A 13112-nucleotide genomic window follows, 5' to 3' on the forward strand; every position below is an offset into this window, starting at 1 on the left:
CTAGTGCTTAGGTCATTGGGGCATGACTGGGATCTAGAAATCTTAGGCCTCTCAGAGAAAGAAATGTTAACATACTCAGTCCCTAGCTCTTGTGCCTGGTTAAGAGAAGAGGATGACAGATGTTAAAAGCAAGTGGAAAGAGCCACAGAGAAGGAGCACAGACCTTACTCTAAAGGGTTATTACAGGAGAGAATCTCAGTACTGTACCTTGATCTCATTATTTCCATGAAACTAGAACCCCATTATAAGAAAAGTTAAAAAATAACTTGATAGGACTGGAGAGATAGGGGCCGGGCGGTGGCGCTAAAGGTAAGGTGCCTGCCTTGCCTGCGCTAACCTTGGACGGACCGCGGTTCGATCCCCCTGTGTCCCATATGGTCCCCCAAGCCAGGAGCAACTTCTGAGCACATAGCCAGGAGTAACCCCTGAGCATTCCCAGGTGTGGCCCAAAAACCAAAAAAAAAAAAAAAAAGGACTGGAGAGATAGCATGGAGGTAAGGAATTTACCTTTCATGCAGAAGGTCATCGGTTCGAATCCCAGCATCCCATATGGTCCCCCTTGCCTGCCAGGAGTGATTTCTGAGCACGGAGCCAGGAAAAACCCCTGAACACTGCCAGGTGTGACCCAAAAACCTCAAAAAAAAACAAAAAACAAAACTTGATGGTGGGGCCAGAGTGATGGTGCAAGCGGTAAGGCATTTGCCTTGCACATGCTAACCTAGGGCGGACTGGTGTTCGATCTCCCAGCGTCCCAGATGGTTCTCCAAGCCAGGAGAGATTTCTGAGCGCATAGCCAGGAGTAACTCCTGAACGTCACTGGATATGGCTCAAAAAACAAAAAACAAAAAAAAGAAAAGAAAAGAAAAGAAAAGAAGGGGCCGGGCGGTGGCGCTAAAGGTAAGGTGCCTGCCTTGCCTGCGCTACCTTGGATGGACCGTGGTTCGATCCCCGGTGTCCCATATGGTCCCCCAAGCCAGGAGCAACTTCTGAGCACATAGCCAGGAGTAACCCCTGAGCGTCACCGGGTGTGGCCCAAAAACCAAAAAAAAAAAAAAAAAAGAAAAGAAAAGAAAAGAAAAGAAAAGAAAAAAAACTTGATGGGGCAGGAGCGAGAACTCAGTGATAGGGCCTTTACCTTGCATGTGGTCGACCCAGGATAGACCCAGATAAATCGATCCTTGGCATCCCAGATAGTCCCCTGATCCTGCTAGGAGCGGCTTCTGAGCACAAAGCCAGGAGTAACCCCTGAGTACTACCAGGTGTGGCTCCCCCCCAAAATAAAATAAAATAAAATAACTCGACAGTAAAGTTGTACCACACACAGTTTTTATGTAGGTCTGGGTATGACTACAGATTTTATATGATTGATATTCAAAGAAACGGTAAAGGGCAGCTTCTCATTGTTTTTATTTATCTGTACAGCTGTCCAGGACTAAGCCTCAATGTGTCACCTGCAGTGCCCATCTACAATGCGATTGTTTTTCTCTTTGTGTTGGCCAACTTCAGCATGGCCACCTTCATGGACCCAGGGATTTTCCCTCGAGGTAAGATTTTTCCTCTTGGAAGCTTCTTAGTGCCTGTAAGAAACAGTAATTGAGGATGGGTATAGAGTTTGATTATTTCCAACATTGCGAATCAAAGTGGTTTTTAGACATACATAATTTGTCCTACATGTTAGGAGTTCTGAAGTTTGGGGCTAATTTAAAGAAATTCAGTGGTACAGGGGATGCAGGCTCTTGTATATGAAAGGCATATATTCTAGCCTGAGCCACCTTTCCAGCCCCTTGGAATACTTCTATAATGAAAAGCATATTAGGGTCTTCAGGAATATATATGTCAAAACTTAGGGACAAAATTAGTGTGATACACTTTGATTTTTAGTTATTTATTTCTCAGAAATGTATGAATTGTTAATATGTAAGATAAATTATTACATTAGTGAATGCACACTAATGAAGGTGTGAGTCAAGTTCTATGACAGTGTAGAATATTTGTGCAGATAAATTGGTAATGGTGGGATAGGTAAAGTAGATGGAAGAAAAAGGCATTTAAGACAGAGAATGCTGCATATTTGGAAGCTTGAAGCCATGAAAAGACTTATGTAGGGTGGGAGATAGAATATATTTCAGACCAGAAGGGACTAAAGGTAAACTCAGCCAAACTGTGATAGACTCTTCATATGCTGAATTAAATAGACTGTATTCCTCCCATGGTAAGAGAGGACTCTTTTTTTTTTTGGTTTTTGGGCCACACCCAGCATTGCTCAGGGGTTACTCCTTGCTGTCTGCTCAGAAATAGCTCCTGGCAGGCACTGGGGACCATATGGGACACCGGGATTCGAACCAGCTACCTTTGGTCCTGGATTGGCTGCTTACAAGGCAAACGCCACTGTGCTATCTCTCCGGGCCGAGAGGACTCTTTAATTAGAGGAATAATGGGGTCAGTTTTCTTTGGTTTTGTTTTGGGACTACATGTGTTTGGTGCCTTCCCTGCTGTATTCTCTCTGTTCCCTCAAATTTCTTTTTTTGATAAGAATAATTCTTTAGGGGCCCGGAGAGATAGCACAGCGGCATTTGCCCTGCTTGCAAGCAGCTGATCCAGGACCTAAGGTGGTTGGTTCGAATCCCGGTGTCCCATATGGTCCCCCTTGCCTGCCAGGAGCTATTTCTGAGTAGATAGCCAGGAGTAACCCCTGAGCACCGCAGGGTGTGGCCCAAAAACCAAAAAAAAAAAAAAAAAAAAAAAAAAAAAAAGAATAATTCTTTAAAAGCCAGAGACACTGTACAGTGGGGAAGGCACTTGTCTTGCATGTGGCCAATCCCTGACACCACTGGTTGTGGCCCAAAACAAAACCAAAAAATAATTCTTGGGTTGGACAGTTAATACTCTGGTTAAGGAGCTTGTGTTGCATGTAGTTGATGCTGGTTTGGTTCATAGCACCATAATTTGGTCCACTGTGCACAGGCCAGGAGTAAGCCTTGAGCACACTTGGGTATAACTTTTAAAACAATCAAGATTGTTCTAGGAAGTTCAGATATTTTGTGAGTTTATTGCAGTGATGCAAACCAAATAAGAACTTCTTTTTTTTTTCGGGCCACACCCATTTGCTGCTCAGGGCTTAGGGGGACCATATGGGACGCCTCCTTGGCTAGCGCTTGCAAGGCAGACACCTTACCTCTAGCGCCACCTCACCGGCCCCATAAGAACTTCTTTTTGGGATCAGACAGATAGCAGCACTACATGGGGCATTTGCCTTGCATGCCCAGGTTGAACCCGAGTTTGATTCCTAGTATCCCATATGGTCCCCTGTACCTGCCAGTAGCGATTTCTGAGCTCAGAGCCAGGAGTAACCCCTGAGTGCCATCAGATGTGGCCCAAAAACCGAGGGAAAAATTTTTTTCTTTTTATGGCTAGCTTTATGAATTTATTTGACATGTAATCAAGAGTAACAATTGCTTGTTGGGGGAAAGTGAGAGGGTCTGAGTTAGTTCCAACGTTTCTAATTTAGTCATCCAGGTCAAGTAATTTACTTTTTGGGCAGACTCTGAGATCTTGACTTCAGAGTCTTCATCTGTGGTATTTTAAAATAATGCATTAAATATTAAGATTACATTGATTGGGGCCTGGAGAGATAGCACAGCAGCGTTTGCCTTGCAAGCAGCCAGCCGATCCAGGACCAAAGGTGTTTGGCTCAAATCCTGGTGTCCCATATGGTCCCCCGTGCCTGCCAGGAGCTATTTCTGAGCAGACAGCCAGGAGTAACCCCTGAGCACCGCCGGATGTGGGCCAAAAACCAAAAAAAAAAAGATTATATGGATTGGGCCAGAGTGATAGCACAGTCGTAGGACATTTGCCATTCACGTGGCTGATCCAGAATAGATCTTGGTTTGATCCTAGGCGTCCCATATGATCCCCCAAGCCAGGAGCGATTTCTGAGCACATAGCCAGGAGTAACCCCTGAGTGTCAGTAAGTGTGGCCCAAACACCAAAAATAAAAACAAAGATTACATTAATTAGGGTCAGAGCCATAGCATAGCACAGCAATAGGGTATTTGCTTTGCACACAGCCTACCTGGGTTTGATTTCCCAGCATCCCATATGGTCCCCCAGCCTGCCTGTAGCGATTTCTGAGCACAGAGCCAGGAGAGTGTCCCTTAAGCACCATCAGGTGTGGCCCAAAACAAACCAAAAAACAAACAAACAAACAAAAAAACCTAATTACATTAATCTCAACATTAGTCTGATATTATGAAAGAACCAAGATAGGACCTGACTAGAATTTTTTTGACATATTTATAGTGAGCAAAGGAGTGCTGTTGATGCAGGATTGAGCAAGAAAGGTTATGAGAAAGTAGTAGGAGAAAGTAGACAAATAGTAATTGAGGAAACGCTATCGAGTATCTGGTGGCTGACTTCAGCAGCAGCTAGATTGCCTTGGGTTGGGGATATGGCTGTGCTAAAGAGCACTTGCCTTATGTGTGTGAGGCCCTGGGTTCATTTCCTGGCACAGCATAAAACAAAAAGAGAAAAAAATTGCAGCCAGTGGGTTTTGTTTTTTGGACCATACTGGGCAATGTTTCGAGGCTATTACTGGCACAGTGCTCAGGAGCTACTCCCAGTGGTGTTCAAAGGACAATGCAGAGTGAGGAGGGAGTTAATCTGTGGTTCCTGCAAGCACTCCAGCCCTCTGAGTTATCTTCTCAGTTCTCCAGTCATTCTCTTAGATGACAGTTGAAAGGACACTCAGGTAAAGCGATAGAACAATTTGTGTGTGTGTGTGTGTGTGTGTGTGGCGATAGAACAATTGTGTGTGTGTGTGTGTTCATATGTTTGTGTGTTCATTCAGGAATTTCCCCTGGTGTGTGTGTGTGTGTGTGTTCGTATGTTCGTATGTTTGTGTGTTCATTCAGGAATTTCCCCTGGCAGTGCTCAGGGGATCTTACGACATGCTGGAGATAGAACCTGGGTTAAGCACGTGCAAGCCAAGTACTTTACCCACTGTACTATTATCTTTTTAGTTCCATAATCATTTCTTTTTTTTATTTGTTTTTTATTTTTGTTTATTGGGCCACACCCAGAAGCACTCGGGTTGCTTCTGGTTTTGCACTCAGGAGTCACTACTGGCGTTGCTCAAGGGACTATATGGGATGCTGGGGATCAAAGAACCTGGGTTGGCTGCGTGAAAGGCAAACACCCTATACCCATTGTGCTGTGGTATCAGGCCCCTTCCTTCCTCCCGTCATTCTGTAATTGATTCCTTGTTTTTTTTTTCTCTCAAGCTGAGGAGGATGAAGATAAGGAAGATGACTTCCGAGCTCCACTTTACAAAACGGTGGAGATCAAGGGCATTCAGGTGCGCATGAAATGGTGTGCCACCTGTCGCTTCTACCGCCCTCCTCGGTGTTCCCACTGCAGTGTCTGTGACAATTGTGTTGAGGTAAGAACCTTCAAGTGGCTTATGTCTTGATTTAATCTAAGTGATCTTCTTCTATTCAGACAAACTTGAGTCCTGTGAATTTTTGGCCTTGGTTGAAATGTAATCCCAGCTAGCTACTTGGGGTTATGTTCTAGGTCTATAAAATATGTCTACCTGTGTGGTAGAGTAGAAGTACTCTCTTATAAGAGAGACCCCAAAGTTGGCACAGGCTTTCTTTACACCAAGATTCCTAGTTTTAGCCTCCATCCCTTGGCTTACTTTTTCTGGTGGCAGTGGTGGTATGTGTGTGAGTTCATGTTTATGTTTGTGTTTTCTTGACTCACCTTTTTTTTTTTTTTTTTTTTTTGGTTTTTGGGCCACACGGTAACGCTCAGGGCTTACTCCCGCCTATGTGCTCAGAAATCGCTCCTGGCTTGGGGGACCATATGGGACACTGGGGGATCAAACTGCTGTCCGTCCTAGGCTAGCACTTGCAAGGCAGACGCCTTACCTCTAGCGCCATCACTCCCGTCCATTTGCTCCTCTTTTTGATGGAAAAAGTCTAATACTGTGGTCCAAAGATGCCTCTTTCTCTTTTCTTTTCTTTTTGGTTTTTGGGCCACACCCGGTGATGCTCTGGCTCTAATCTCAGAAATTGCCCCTGGCTCAGGGTACCATATGGATTGCTGACTGGTTTTGCACTCAGGAATCACTACTGGCGTTGCTCAAGGGACTATATGGATTCGTCCTGGGTAAGCCGCTTGCAAGGCAAACATCTTACCACTGTGCTATCGCTCCGGCCCTGCCTCTTTTTTTTTTTTTTTTTAATTATGTCAGTGTGAGATGTGGAGATAAGAAAAGTTGTTAGGAAAAAAAAAAGTTGTTGAAGTGGCGCCAGAGGTAAGGTATCTGCCTTGCAAGTGCTAGCCAAGGAAGGACCACGGTTCGATCCCCCAGCGTCCCATATGGTTTCCCCAAGCCAGGGGCAATTTCTGAGCGCTTAGCCAGGAGTAATCCCTGAACATCAAATGGGTGTGGCCCGAAAACCCCCCAAAAAAATACAAAACAAAAATAGTTGTTAAGGGGCTAGTGATAACACAGCAGGGAGGGACTTGCCTTGCATGCAGCTGACTCAGATTTGATCCCTGGCATCTCATATGGTCCCCGGAGCACTATTAGGAATGACCCCTGAGAACAGAGCCAGGAGTAACTCCTGAGCACAGCCGGGTGTGCCCCTGCCCAAAGTTGATGGTTGAATTTGGGTCATAGAATTCCCATGTTCCAGCACCGTCCCTTCACCAGTGTTCATTTCCTGCCACCAATTTCCCAACAGTTACCCTCCTGTTACCCCTACCCCCACCCCCATCTCCACTCCTAGCCTACCCCCATGGCAGACATTTTTCTTCTCTTTCTCCCTCCCACCCTTCCTATAATGTTCCCTCCCACACTTTAGGTACCATGGTTTCAAATACTGTTACTCCATGAATGTGACTTTACTTCCTTTCAGTTCCCAGTTTAACTCTTTCTTTCTTTTGCTTCTAGGAATTTGATCATCACTGCCCTTGGGTGAACAACTGTATTGGTCGCAGGAATTACCGTTATTTTTTCCTCTTCCTCCTTTCCCTGACAGCACATATTATGGGGGTATTTGGCTTTGGCCTCCTTTATGTCCTCTACCACATGGAGGAACTCTCAGGGGTGCGCACAGCTGTCACGTATCCTTCAAGGCCTGTGGGTTATGGGGCTGGGGTGGGGGGTGGGGGCGAATGCAGAAAGTTGAGTCCCAAGGTAGTGTGGACTGAAGTGGGAAGGTGACTGCAGCACAGACTGGGACGATAAATTCCTGTTGCTCTGTTCTCCTTGACATTCGGGTTTCAGAATGGCAGTGATGTGTGTGGCTGGCTTATTCTTCATCCCTGTAGCTGGCCTCACTGGATTTCATGTGGTGCTGGTGGCTAGGGGTCGCACAACCAATGAACAGGTATGAGACATGATATAACTTTTTTATGATATAAATCTTAACCCTCTGATTAGTATAGAACATAGGGGTCTGTAGAAAGATGCTTACTGAATGCTCTTTTTGATGAGGCACCCATGTTTTTCTTTTTTTTTTTTTTTTTTTTTTTTTTTTTGGTTTTTGGGCCACACCCTGTGACGCTCAGGGGTTACTCCTGGCTATGCGCTCAGAAGTTGCTCCTGGCTTCTTGGGGGACCATATGGGATGCCGGGGGATCGAACCGTGGTCCGTCCTAGGCTAGCGCAGGCAAGGCAGGCACCTTACCTCCAGCGCCACCGCCCGGTCCCATCCATGTTTTTCTTATAAGCATTAGGACACTTTTTTTTTTTTTTTTTTAGTTACAACACTTCCAGAATGCCTGTTGTGTATTGGGCTTTGCATATAGAAGCAGTGACAGATCTGGCCAGTCTTCAGACTTACAGTGACACTTAAAATAAAAGTTTCTGGGCCAGAGCAACTGTACAGTGGGTAGGACATTTGTCTTGCATGAACCGACCCAGGTTTGATTCCTGAGTATCCCATATGGTCACCTGTGTACTGCCAGGAGTGATTGCTAATTGTAGAGCTAGGAGTAAACCATAAGCACTGCCAGGTGTGACTCAGAAAAACAAAGTTGTTTGTACACAAAGTGATGGTGATTGTTTACTTACATATAAATAAAATTCAATATGTATATTGGATTTTTGTGTTTTTTGTTTTGTTTTGTTTTGTTTTTTTGATTTTGGGCCACACCTGGCGGTACTCAGGGGTGACTCCTGGCTGTCTGCTCAGAAATAGCTCCTGGCAGGCACGGGGGACCATATGGGACACCGGGATTTGAACCAACCACCTTTGGTCCTGGATCGGCTGCTTGCAAGGCAAACGCTGCTGTGCTATCTCTCCGGGCCCCAGGATTTTTATATACAGTGAGCATTTGTCACCTCTTTAGATGAGGGATTGGTATTTATGGTTAGACCTAAGGTTTGATGAAGACTCCATTTTCCGTGATTATCACCAGGATAAGGTTCTTGATGGTAAGATTATGTTCTAACCACTTTTATCCAAATTTTTATCTTCTAATGTCCTTGATTTGTGTTTTGGTCTGGAAATCTGAGTTCCCTATCATCTCACTGGTCCTTTTTTCCTCCCTCTAGGTTACGGGTAAATTCCGGGGCGGTGTGAACCCCTTCACCAATGGCTGCTGTAACAATGTCAGTCGTGTACTCTGCAGCTCCCCAGCACCCAGGTACACCATTTCCCCCTAACGTTCACCTCCGTCAAAGGTTTGTTTTAGAGGCCGGAGAGAGGGCACAGTGGTAGGGCATTTGCCTTGCATGCGGCCGGCCCGGGACAGACCCGGGTTTGATTTCCTGCATCCCATATGGTCCTCCGAGCCTGCCAGGAGCGGTTTCTGAGCGCAGAGCCAGGAGTAACCCCTGAGCACCACTGGTTGTGGCCCATTAATTTTTAAAAAAGAAAAAAAAAGGTTTGTTAATGGGTTTTTTTAGGTAGAGGGAAGGTCTAATGGGAGACTGCTTTAGGAAGAGTTCCCTTCATAATGGGAACACATTATTCTTTACTGGACCCAGTAAGTTCAGCTGATGACCCTCGGGTATTAGGGTGAAAGCTGAGTATGAGGACTGGAGAGAGAATACAGTAGGCAGAATACATGCTTTACTTGGCCAACCTGGGTTTGATCTCTGGCACCACAACTGATCCCTGAGCACAGACCGAGGAGTAAACCCAAGCACCACCAGGTTGTGGCCCCCCAGAAAAGAAAGTTTAGTGTGGGAATTAACTTCAGAGAGCTTAGAGCTAATTTCCCTAAACGGTCTAGTCTTTTTGCAATTTCTTTGTGGAATTACATAAACCAATTTATTATTAACCTTTTGTAGACTTGATAGGACCTATTTATTGATTTTGTAAGAAGGAGCTTTACACAGGTATATATTTTACAACAAATAAAAGTCCTTATTCTTGACACGCAGATATTTGGGGAGACCAAAGAAAGAGAAGACAATTGTAATCAGACCTCCCTTCCTTCGACCGGAAGCGTCAGATGGGCAGATAACTGTGAAGATCATGGACAATGGCATCCAGGGAGAGCTGAGGAGAACCAAGGTAGCTTGGAGAATGTCACCCCTGACCAAAGATAGGATTTCTTTTTCATTTATATTTTCTTTTAGTACTTTTTGTGTTAAATTACTTAGATACAGGGACTGGAGAGGTAGTACAATGGGAAGAGCATTTGCATTGCATGTAGCCTATCCAGGTTGGACCCCCAGTCTCTCATGTGGTCCCCTGAGCACTCCCAAGAGTAATCCTGATGGCAGAGCCAGGAGTAACCTCTGAGCATTGCTGGGTGTGACACCACCCCCCACTTTGACCTTATTTTGGTATTTCCATGTGTTCATAGAAATTAGCGTATGAGCTTACAAGTGGAAAAGGACAAATACTTGACCAAATTAAAACTCTTGTAGAAAGCTTTTCTTTATCCTGTACTAGACTTTGAGTCCCAGCTTAGAAATAATTGACTCCTAACACACCTCCTAACACCAGTTCAATACTTGGAAGTTTTTATAATGCCTTGTTTTTTTCTTCATTTATTTAGTCTAAGGGAAGCTTGGAGATAACAGAGAGCCAGTCTGCAGATGCAGAACCACCACCGCCTCCTAAGCCGGACCTGAGCCGTTATACGGGGTTGCGAACACACCTTGGCCTGGAGGGTAAGGGCCTCTGCGATAAGGGGAGCACATTTGTGAGCTGTAGAGCAGACAGTGGGGCTTGGAATATAGTACTTGTCATTGAGAACACCGGACAGGTGGGTCTGGAGCCATTCTCTGGACAGCCAGGAGAAAGGGGTTGCCCTTGAGCTATTGCAGAAAAATGGATGTTGTGGGGGGAGTGCTGAATGGGGAGGACTCTGAATTTTTAACAGATCAGAGGATATCCTAGTATTTGTTGTTGCACTCTTCATTGATTTCTGGACTGGTCTGAGTCTTAAGCCTCTATTTCAGCAAAACCATTCCTTTGCTTTTCCTGGACTCTGTCTCTCCCTGTCTTATTCTCTGTTGTACTTTGAACCCTGTTCAGATTAGGAGAACAGCTTATAAAGTTTGCCTGTGATTCTTTTCCTCTGCAGATAGCAGCCTCTTGAGCAAGGACAGCCCCCCTACACCTACCATGTACAAATACCGGCCAAGCTACAGTAGCAGCAGCACATCAGCCGCCATGCCTCATTCTTCCAGCGCCAAGGTATGTACTGTGTTACGTAGGCTCTTGTGTAAAGAAGATTGGTAGAAGGGAAGGGAAACCAGAGGAATGAGAAGAAAACCAAAGGCAATTCTTACTATTTGTTAGATTTGTTTTTCTTGGACTTTGGGTCACACCCGGCAGCGCTCAGGTTATTCCTGGTCTACGCTCAGAAATCACTCCTGGCAGGCTCAGGGGACCATATGGGATGCCGGGTTTCGAACCAGCATCCTTCTGCATGCAAGGCAAACATCTTTACCTCCATGCTATCTCTCTGGCCCCTAATTGTTAGGTTTTTATGTGTTAGTTTGATTTTGGTTTGGGAGTCGCACGTGGTTCTGCACTCAGAAATTACTCCAGGCAGGCTTTGGGGATCATATGCAATGTTGGGCTTGAGCCCGGGTTGGCTGTGCAAGGCAAATAACCTATCCACTGTACAATCTCTCCGGACCAATTGTTAGATTTTTAAACAGCAACAAAAAGCCACAAACTAAAAATATATTATTATATTAGTCACACCTTTTTTTTTTTTTTTTTTTAAATGTTAGGCCATACCCAGCTGTTCATAGGATTTAATCCTGGTTTTGTACTTGGGGATCGTCTGGACTAGGGGTATATTGAACTTGGGTTTGTTATTTACAAAGCAAGTATACTGTTGCTTCCTTAGATCGGCCCCATTGCTAGTTATTTTTTTTTGTTTGTTTTTGTTTTTTAGTTTTTTGTGTTTTTTTTTTTTTGGTCACCCAGCAGCGCTCAAGAGTTACTCTACTCTCTGCTCAGAAATCGCACCTGGCAGGCTTGAGGGACCATATGGGATGCCGGGATTCGAACCACTGTCCTTCTGTGTCTAAGGCAAATGCCCTACCGCTGTGCTATCTCTCTGGCCCGATAGTTACTTCTTCCTTTTTTTTTTTTTTTTTTTTGGTTTTTGGGCCACACCCGGTGACGCTCAGGGGTTACTCCTGGCTATGCACTCAGAAGTCGCTCCTGGCTTGGGGGATCGAACCACGGTCCATCCAAGGCTAGCGCAGGCAAGGCAGACACCTTACCTCTAGCGCCACCGCCCGACCCCTGCTTCTTCTTTTTTTTTTTTAATATGGAACGCTTCACGAATTTGCGTGTCATCCTTGCGCAGGGGCCATGCTAATCTTCTCTGTATCATTCCAATTTTAGTATATGTGCTTTTGAAGCGAGCACGATAGTTACTTTTTGTTTTGTTTTTGTTTTTGTTTTTTTTGGGGGGGTCACACCTGGCAGCGCTCAGGGGCTACTCCTGGCTCTATGCTCAGAAATCGCCCCTGGCAGGCACAGAGGACCATATGGGATGCTGGGATTCGAACCACCATCCTTCTGCATGCAAGGCAAATGCCTTACCTCCATGCTATCTTTCCGGCCCCCGTAGTTACTTTCTTTTTTTTTGTTTTTTGTTTTTTTTTTTTTTGGTTTTTGGGCCACACCCGTTTGATGCTCAGGGGTTACTCCTGGCTATGTGCTCAGAAATCGCCCCTGGCTTGGGGGGACCATATGGGATGCCAGGGGATCGAACCGCGGTCCTGATCCTTGGCTAGCGCTTGCAAGGCAGACACCTTACCTCCAGCGCCACCTACCCGGCCATAGTTACTTTCTTGATGTGAGCAATCAGGTCTGAATTCAAAGCCCTCTGCTGAAATTATAGGGAATTTACTTTTCTCTCTTCTCTCTCTCTCTCTCTCTTTTTTTTTTTTTTTTTTGGTTTTTGGTTTTTGGACCACACCTAGTGACGCTCAGGGGTTCTCCTGGCTATTTGCTCAGAAATCACTTCTGGCTTGGGGACCATATGGGACACCAGGGGATCGAACTGTGGTCCGTCATAGGTCAGCTGAGTGTAAGGCAAACGCCCTACCACTGCGCTATCACTCCGGCCCCTTTTTAATAAAAATTTTTGAACCACACACAGCAGCACTTGGGTTACTCCTGGCAGGCTCAGGGGACCACATGGGATGCCAGGAACCGAACCCAGGTCCAGCCTGGGTTGGCCATGTGCAAGGCAAATGCCCTGACACTGCTACTGCTCCAGACCTCTTTTCTCTTTTTTGTATTTTTTGGGTCACACCCGGAAGCACTCGGGTTACTCCTGGATCTATGCTCAGAAATCGCCCCTGGCAGGCACAGGGGACCATATGGGATGCCAGGATTCAAACCATCGTCCTTCTGCATGCAAGGCAAATGCCTTACCTCCATGCTATCTCTCCGGCCCTTTTTCTCTTTTTTTTGTTTTGTTTTGTTTTCTTTGGGTCACACCTGTCAGCGCTTTGGGGTTACTCCTAGTTCTGTGCTCAGAAATCGCTCCTGGCAGACTCAGGGGACTATATGGGATGCTGGGATTCAAACCACTGACCTTCTGCATGCAAGGCAAACTTAGCCTTACCTCCATGCTATCTGTTCGGTCCCCTCTTTTCTCTCTTTTTT

The 13112-nt window shown here is 45.5% G+C and overlaps 4 protein-coding genes and 1 non-coding gene across 5 annotated transcripts in view; 2 read left to right on the plus strand and 3 right to left on the minus strand.

Annotated features, from left to right (window-relative positions):
- The window catches only part of SSRP1 (structure specific recognition protein 1), a 1220984-nt gene that overhangs the window by 478063 nt on the left and 729809 nt on the right, over positions 1 to 13112 (minus strand). The window lies entirely within an intron of this gene.
- TIMM10 (translocase of inner mitochondrial membrane 10) overlaps positions 1 to 13112 on the minus strand; it is a 322347-nt gene that overhangs the window by 253650 nt on the left and 55585 nt on the right. The gene's annotated exons all lie outside the window — the stretch shown is intronic.
- Positions 1 to 13112, plus strand: part of TMX2 (thioredoxin related transmembrane protein 2) — an 81091-nt gene that overhangs the window by 34798 nt on the left and 33181 nt on the right. The window lies entirely within an intron of this gene.
- The window catches only part of ZDHHC5 (zinc finger DHHC-type palmitoyltransferase 5), a 29345-nt gene that overhangs the window by 11741 nt on the left and 4492 nt on the right, over positions 1 to 13112 (plus strand). Inside the window, exons 2-9 of the mRNA XM_049779623.1 lie at positions 1423 to 1544; positions 5280 to 5437; positions 6959 to 7131; positions 7295 to 7397; positions 8567 to 8658; positions 9401 to 9533; positions 10024 to 10138; positions 10555 to 10667. Of these exons, the coding sequence (XP_049635580.1) occupies positions 1423 to 1544; positions 5280 to 5437; positions 6959 to 7131; positions 7295 to 7397; positions 8567 to 8658; positions 9401 to 9533; positions 10024 to 10138; positions 10555 to 10667 (1009 nt within the window). The remainder of the gene's footprint in view (positions 1 to 1422; positions 1545 to 5279; positions 5438 to 6958; positions 7132 to 7294; positions 7398 to 8566; positions 8659 to 9400; positions 9534 to 10023; positions 10139 to 10554; positions 10668 to 13112) is intronic.
- Positions 11755 to 11861, minus strand: LOC126019718 (U6 spliceosomal RNA). Its single transcript, XR_007499345.1, has one exon. It is a non-coding gene; the product is annotated as a U6 spliceosomal RNA (small nuclear RNA).

The sequence above is a fragment of the Suncus etruscus genome, chromosome 9 (assembly GCF_024139225.1).
Source record: "Suncus etruscus isolate mSunEtr1 chromosome 9, mSunEtr1.pri.cur, whole genome shotgun sequence".
In the NCBI taxonomy this organism is placed as follows: domain Eukaryota; kingdom Metazoa; phylum Chordata; class Mammalia; order Eulipotyphla; family Soricidae; genus Suncus; species Suncus etruscus.